Source organism: Charadrius vociferus, unplaced genomic scaffold (genome assembly GCF_000708025.1).
Source record: "Charadrius vociferus isolate BGI_N301 unplaced genomic scaffold, ASM70802v2 scaffold730, whole genome shotgun sequence".
Classification (NCBI taxonomy): Eukaryota; Metazoa; Chordata; class Aves; order Charadriiformes; family Charadriidae; genus Charadrius; species Charadrius vociferus.
The window spans coordinates 427,585-436,046 of record NW_009646225.1 but is presented as its reverse complement, the minus strand read 5'-3'; the positions used below and the strand labels follow the sequence as shown (position 1 = coordinate 436,046).

The 8,462-nt window shown below is 41.8% G+C and overlaps 1 protein-coding gene across 1 annotated transcript in view; it reads right to left on the bottom strand.

Moving 5' to 3' along the window:
• The window catches only part of LOC104282256 (G protein-activated inward rectifier potassium channel 1-like), an 11,285-nt gene that overhangs the window by 1,393 nt on the left and 1,430 nt on the right, over positions 1–8,462 (bottom strand). Inside the window, 2 exon segments of the mRNA XM_009880372.1 lie at positions 1,859–2,075; positions 8,026–8,462. Of these exon segments, the coding sequence (XP_009878674.1) occupies positions 1,859–2,075; positions 8,026–8,462 (654 nt within the window).

The window sequence follows — 8,462 nt, the reverse complement described above, 5'->3', positions numbered from 1 at the left end:
CCAGATCTGGAATCCGGTTCCTGCCCGTTGCTGAGTCCAGTCTGGACTTTTCTGGACTTTCCCCATGTCTGCCGGTGATGTGACCATCATCCTGGGAGCTTGATAGGGGGGTTGTATATATTGTATATATTTAATTATTTTCTTATTAATATTATTGTCTTTTCTTTTTATTGTTAATAGTTTTAGTTTCATATTTCATTAAAGTAGTTTAGTTTCTATTCAACCCATGAGTCTCTCTCCCTTCTCTTCTGGGAAGGGAGAGAGGTTAAAAGAGAGCATCTGCCATTTGTTCAGTAGCCAGCCCAGCCTAAACCACGACACCTTGGGAGAAAGAACCGTTGCTTGGCAGAGACTTACAGAATTCTCTGGCAAAGATCAGGTATAAGGGGAGCCAGAGCTAAATGAAAAATTTAATATTCCATTCCTTCTATAGGCTAGGCTACTTTTTCTCCAAATAGTATGTCAAGAAAAAAGCTGTGCAGGGACACTGCAGCTGTCTTCCATGGTAAGACACAGGTACTGCTGTAAAGCTTGTAGGAGAATTTGTTGCACTTAGTGCAAACATACTTATTTAGCAAGTATTTACATGTCTGAACTGACAGCTAAAATGTGTTCTAACCAAGCCAACAAACCTGCTACAATCTCAGCACAACCATGCTGATGATAATCAATACAAACATCCCAGATGAGTAGAGCTTTAAGACTTCCTGTCATGGTACTCTTCGGAGGCAGAATTTGCAGTTGATAAGCCCAAACTCTGATTTGCTCTCCCGTTACTGCTACATTAATGCTCAGACAAGTACAAAAAGCTTCCCTTGAGATACCTGGTCAGGTAATTGCATTAAGTGTGGTTATGAATACATGCTTATCTAAGATACATGGTTCAGTTGCGGGATGAGAATAGGCTTCTGTGAGGATCTAAAGAACGCTGCACTCGATGCGAAAGAGTGTTCCGCTCTGGTGGATTCTGTATTTGTTTAGAGGTCAGTCCGGCATGCGCACAGTAATCCGTCAGTCTGTTTCCTGTCCAGCACGGGATGAATGCACTTGGCTGTGCCAAAAGGACACCACTGTTTCTAAGGTGGGAACCAGGCAACCGGTAATCTTGTTGAAAGAAGGATGAAAATGCTCCTTGATTAATCAAAGTATAAAAAAATCCTCAAAAGAAGGGAGAAGATCAGAATATCAATGAACCTACAGAACGATTTGGACTTTAACAGCACGCATGGATTGTCAATGCAGAGGTTCTTAGGTAACCAGAGCACATTGTCACAGGATTCATAAAAGAATTAAGTCTCAAAAGACAAGGCCACAAAGTCAGCAGTCATCTGGACAACACTGTATCAGAATTAAAAAAAAAAAAAAAGTTTAAAAAAACCAAAACCCTTCCTCATATTTGCTGATAACCACATGTTCCTACAATCTTTACAACTATGTGGTATGTATTTCTACTATAAAACTGGATTTGTTATTTTGCACTCAATTTAATGCAAGCTAGGCTGAAAGTGATTTTGCAGCACCGGCAACTTTTAAAGTTCAATGTTCTTTCGGAGCAGTGGTCCTTAAAACAGAAGCCTCAAGGGTGTTGTACTCCTCTACATGCCACACTCAAAGAGTGGCAGGGTGTATCTCTTCTTGGATGTATTGGCCACTTTGTGCATCGGTAATGCAGAGCCCTGTGGGGAAGGGAGGTCTGCTGTTTGCCGGTAAAGGCCAATGAAGCTCTGTAGCATATGGCAGGATATTCTGGAGCATCCAGGATTAGCATCCTGAAAGGATTAATGGCTGCCTCGCTGAAAATATCAGGACTGAAAACAAGGACTAAAAATTAGAGCATGCATATTATTCTAAATCTTACCGGTAGTCTCAACGATTCCTTCAAGGATGACAACTATTTCAAATTGCTCACTTCTGAGCGATCTTTGCGAGAGACAAAAAAAGGGGCTCTTTGAGTTAATTTCATGACAGATAGTTAATGGGGAAACTAAAAACAGCTGGTCAGCTCCAGTTCCAAATCCAACATCCAGTTCACACTGGTCTAGCGGCAGAAATTCTCCCTCCGGTGTCTGTCGGGACTAAAGATGAAAAGATGATTTAGTAATCACCATATGAGGGAAAACATGAAAAGCAATGCAATGAAGTTTAAACTTGTCTCTTTCGTAACATTATCATCTATATATTAGGTCTGGGGTCTTCATAATGGAGATATAAGTAATGCTAAATACTATAAGGATACTATATATGACCAATTTTGGCTTTTCTTATTATGCCACTAGATCTCATCATCATCTACAAACTTTACTATGAGATATATATATGTACATATTTTGACAAAAACATTAGGTACCACACTACATGCCTTATAACGGATGTTCGCCAAGAACATCCTGCATCAAAACTTCCAGTTAATGAGAACAAAATCCAGAAGCCAGGCACATTTTAATCCACTGCCTGAATTCATGTTTCATCATTTTTATATGTTACTAATTCCTTTGCCAATTTGCATGTACCACCTACTGTGTGTTGATCTTGATAATGAACTTATGATTATTATTAAGCTAAGTGGCCCATCTTTATTCATGTCATTTCACGGGTCCAATAAAAATACTGGTATGATAGCTTCCCCCAAAATTTTCCTGGTATTCAAAGTATAACTAAAAATTACATCTGTTGGCCAGGAAGCTCCTCAGTTGATTGCTTTAAAGGTCTTTGTTGGAAATTGTCTGTTAAAATGAAAAGCTTTGCAAGGCCTATTTAAAATCCTTTCTGCTTATTGCTTGATTAGCACTTAACTCTTTAAGAAGCCAACTACCGATTATAAATGATAGATTACTCCACCAGAGTTACCACGTAGTTTTAACCGTGTTGCATTGGTATTGACAAATGTATAGGTTCCATTGCTTGGAAACTCCATCCATTAGTCCTGAGAGTGAGCTGAAGCTAGCAGTTTTCCCGTTGACTTAGATCTGATTGGTATTCTTTTAAGAAAGTTTCTGTTTTTAAAAAAAAAATCCCTAACCAACTAGTGTACCTTCAGATTGTCTCTCTGCTTCACCTTTATCTTAAAAATGCTGAATTTTTAACTGCCTGATATTTACTGGTAATTACATAACCAGTTAGGTAGCTGGTAGAGTACAGCTCCTTATTAAACACAATACATGATTTCACTCATGTGCTATGTGTCTGTTTTTCTTCTGAGGAAAAATAAAAATCTTCCTCTCTAAATAACCAAGCTCTCCCTTAAACAAGAGTCAGTTTCTCCACTATTGATGAGGGCAGGGAAAGGAAAATACCAGCTGATGGCTTGTAAAAGCATTCTCATGGATTATTTGTGCTTTGAGAGGTAAAAGACAGTGCTATAAAACAAAAGCGATCAAACCCACTACTACGTAGCAATCGTGACAGTCTCCTTTATATGCAAAGGTGTAATCAAACTACTGCAAAAACATCCTTTCTCTTTTCCTGAGAGAACCTGCAGAACTAAGGTGCAGACTGCGCCACTGCCTACTGCTCTTCCAGCAGGCGCACAAGTTGGTTGGCAACGTACGATCTTTGCTCTACGGTAACAAGTCTCAGCGTGAGCCGTAGGAACCAACATGTAAACCTGAAATTTTATCAAATACAATTACCTAGACAAAGAAGTGCATATTTGCACAAATTGCTGCCTGAATGACTTAGGAGCCATTTCATCTACAAACCATTTTTCTCTGTGGGAGAGTCTTTGATCAAATCCACTCAATAGTAACCAAATCTGTTGAGGATGATTAGAGGTAACAGATCTGGGAGAAAGCAAAAGTTTGTGTTTGAGGTATGCGGTATCTTACATACAGGACTGACCTATGCAGGGCATGGAGCATTTTTAAACTTTGTTAAATAAAAAGAAATTAACCTGAATTAAGCCCTAATACGGTAAGACTCCTAGCCACTGACCTTTGTTGCATATACATAGCTTTACTCAAAGGATCACAAAACAGAGTGGAGGACTATAAACTGTCAGCAATAAGTTTGGAAGGAACACTCGTGATTCTTTTTTTTTGATCATCCGCATAACACAAAGCCAAATAAATTCTGCAGATTAATACATGCTTGAACAAGGGCACAATTACTTAGAAATGCCCCAGCTTTAATTTTAAATGTGGCCAGAGATGGAGAATCCAAATGTCTAGATGAGTTGCTCTGAAGGTTACTTGCCTCGCACCTAATAAAAAAAGACTACTTCTGTGTCTGGATTTTTCCACCTTTAACTTTCTGCCACTGGATCATTTTTTTGTTTCTTATTACCAGGCAGATTTCCATTGCATAATCACTTGGTCTGGTTTTATGTCTGACCAAACATTTTATGCCCTTTGAGTCTTCACTCCTATCCCTCATTCATTCTCGCCGCTTTTCTAAATCCCGCTGTTTATGGACATCCTTCTTTAACTGGACGCAACACAGTTTTATTATTATTGACCTGCTTTCAGTTCACTCGTTTAGGGAACTCACATAATTATGTTTTGATACCTAGGTAGACTAGTTAAGCATTGGAGTAGAAAACGCAGGATGCAAAGGACAGACGATCATCGAGCTTAGTATCACAGTATGTTGTAGAGAAACTCAGGAACCCAGACCATGCTAAACTGGTACGTGCTAATTTACCATACAGTACTGCGTTATTTTCACGTCTGGTATTTGGGAGCAAAAACCTTGATCTCACCTATTTGTACTTCTGCACCACTCTTAGACTAGCAGCTTGCGAGAACATTTATTATATATCACATTACTGAAAAAATATGAACGTGTTACTTTGATACTGCTGTTAAAGAATTTTATGGTATTTGGTAGTGACACTATACCTGGAGCTCTAGCTTCAGTAATTCCCAGGATGACTGCTACTTTTTAATATAGTTTGGTTGCCCCAAGCTCTAAGGACGACCTAAGTGAGCTGAGCTTGTTCAGACCGGAGAAGGGAAGGCGTAGAGGGTGATTGAGTAGCAACCTTTCAAAACCTAAGAGGAAGGTAATCAAGAAGATAGAGCCAGGCTCTTCACAGCAGTGCACAGCGAGAGCAACAGACATAATGGGCCTAAATTGAAACAAGAGAAGTTCAGACTGGAATAAAGAACAACTTTTCCATCATAAGGATACTAAAGCAGTGGAAGAGCTTGCCCAGCAAGGCTGTGCAGTCTTTGTCCTTAGAGGTTTCCAAAATCAGACTGGAAAAAGCCCAAAGCAACCCGGTCTGACCTCCTAGTTCACCACACAGGAGACTGGACTAGAGACTTCCCACGGTCCCTTCCAATCTGAATGATTCTGTGATATTAAAAAACATATTGTTTGCACTTTCTGCACATGCCCTGCTTATCGAGTTATTGAGATCACAATATAATGGGTCTTCTTACTTATTTGCAACGACTGCCATCTGTGAACTTTCTGTTACAATTTTGTTTGCTTTCAGCTTTTTCAAAGATGTGAGCTCCAGGAATTAACAGGCAGAAAAATACAGTTCACTGTGACACTGAAAAGGCCAGGATCCAGAATGGCACATTTTCAACAGCTAGTTCCAACCACCTTCTTTCTATTTCTTGCACCAGAGGTTTGCTTTTTCCTGCTTCTAGAGCACTCAATGTAAATTAGAAAGACTCAGGTTTTTGGAAAAGATTTTGCTGAAACACGCAAGCTTAGCCTTGTAACTCTGTTTTCTAAACTCTCCACAACTCAGTTCATAAATGGACCCAGACTTTTTCTGCGACATCACTACACCATGCTGCTGCACAGTCCCCTGGAACACAAAAAAAGCCATCACAGTGTTGTGGCACCACTATAATCTATCTAATATCCTAGGGCATATATCACACTTTCAGTAAATGCCATTCAGACAGACTTAGATTGGTGCACTTTCTTTACAAATGTAAATCCTCGGGGCTCCATTGGTCCCACTGAAGCACTGTTCACTACTAAATATGGCTCCTATCTCAAATACGAAAGTGTGATAAGACATATTTCTTCACATTCTTTCACTGTGAGACAAGTTAAAAAAAAAAAAATCTAGATATCTAATAGGGTGCAGGAGAAGTGTAGCAAGATCAGCTGTCAACAGCTCCGTACCAAGCACAGCGGAAAGAGCACAACTCACAAAAAGGCAGAACTCGCTAAAGATAAATGGTAAACAAGTTCCAGCATATTCACCATAGGTTTACAGGACACACAAAGCTACTTCAATGCAGGTGATGTAAATTCACACACTGCTGGAACGGCTGCTATGACTGCTGGAATGATGTGTCCAGTTCAAGGGGCACCTCAGCTGAGGAGGATTTACAGAAAGACGTGGGAACTAATATCACATCTTGTAATGAGGACTGAGGGGGCATCTAGTACTTTTAAACTTTCCTGTGTCCATAGCTTATATTTGCCAAAGGTCGCAAAGCAGCTTGAAGACAAGTCACGGGCATGATGATCATTTGAAAGAAATCAGGTATTACTAGCTGAGTCATTGTCTAGTCTATGAAACAGCTATCAAGCAGGTCCATCAAATGTCCTTGTGTTTTCTGTCTCAATCATCTGCATATCAGCATTGTGTAGCAACAGAATCCCCAGCACAAAGTGCACCACATTGTGTGTTCAGTGTCTTATTTCTAAAGAAGATTATAGTGAATCACTATGACTGTAAAACCACAACTGTGACACTGCTTTTATTCCACTTTGACTTGCACTCTGTCTTGGATGATGGACAGAATGAAATACTTTAGAGGAGGCTTTCTGCTAATTTTTAATAGTTAGAGGTCAACAAAATCATGGTTTAGCTGGCTTTCTGATTCCTACAAAAATTGCTCCATTGTAACTCCTGACAGCTTGTTCCCATATATACACACACAACCTCTTTTTGAATTTTATCAGATTCTCCATTTTAAATGGTATTCTGCAGCAAGAAAAATTAACAGTTCAGTCAAGCTTTCTGCACAGAACAGGAGGAAAACAACCTTTCGCATTTACCATTGTCCCATCACCTACTGTATCCTGCTTGTTTCTGCAGGTTATTAAAATGGCCAACAGTTGCTCCAAAGAGAGGATTACCATAGAGAATAGAGAACATTTACGACATTCAAATATGATATTTTGAAATTAACGTCCTCACTCGCATCCAGCTTCTGACGCTCCCCATCAAGCACGCTCCCATGACAAGACGTAGCTGCTATGAGCTGCTATGTTACTTTGTCTTGGCATGTCGCATAGTGTTTTCCTTCCATGCTACTCCTGCCCAATGTCTCCTCCAGACTTTGGTGCCTGCCAAACCTTACTGTCTCCTAATGATTTTTTGATTTTTCAGGTTATGATCTCCTTTGAATTCCTGTTTTCTTGCATTCTGAATTACACAGACCATTGTCAGTGATTAATAAATAGATACCTGTAACAATCAAAGGGCCTTTCCACTGAAGCACCTGCACAATCCCTCTGCAATGCTGGGAGGCTAGTGGCTGGAACCATGGGGTAAGGAACTGCAAATCAAAGCTCCCCAAGTTTCCCCAAGGGGAAGAAGAGGCCAAGGTTAATCTTTGTCCTAATTTAAGGGCACACAAAATGGTCGTAATCAATTTCTTATTCCCAGCTGTCACCTGCTAAGGGGCATGCCTTAGCATCTCTCCCTGCAGCTATCCTGTGTCCTGACACATCCATCCCTCCTCACCAAATCGGTTTCCTGGCAGCCTCACAATCCACTGGAATGCCTCTGGGAGCTCTCTGATGAGACTGTCTTTTCCCCTATACCTGCTTGGCTCTTTTGTGGCTCCCACTATGGGCTGCCATGGCAGATTTTTCTGAAGCCCTTCATACCGCCCCAGCCACGTCGACTCACCCACGCGCCAAGGGACGGGGAAGCTGTCCCTGGGGCAGGGCAGAGCCCACCAGCAGGCAGCAGCAGGGACTGCACAGAGGAAGCCCCGTGCTACCCACACTATGGACATGTGGTTCCACTTGGCCTGTGCCCTGCCTGTGTCACCCACTGTAATGCAGGTGTCCTATCCCACCCACTGTCACACCAGGCCTCACCTTGATCAGCTTGCAGCGGATCTGGGCAGACACCATGTGGCTGTTGCGGAGGTTGCCGACACGGAACATGAGGCAGAGCTTGCCATCCCGCTGCGAGACGACTGCAGCATGGCTGAACATTAGGGTCTCGGCTCGCTTCTTGGGCTGGGACATCTTAATGAACATGCAGCCGATGAGGAAGGCATCAACGATGGAGCCCAGCAGTGACTGGAAGAGGAAGAGCACGATGCCCTCGGGGCAGCGCTCAGTAATGTAGCGGTGCCCATAGCCAATGGTGGCCTCAGTCTCAATGAAGAAGAGGAAGGCGGAGGGGAAGTTGTACACGTTGGCCACGCACGGACTGTAGGCGTCGTCATGTGCCCGGTGCAGGTCACCTCGCAGGTAGGCGATGCCCCACCACATTGAGGCCATGACCAGCCAGGCAACGGTGTACGTCA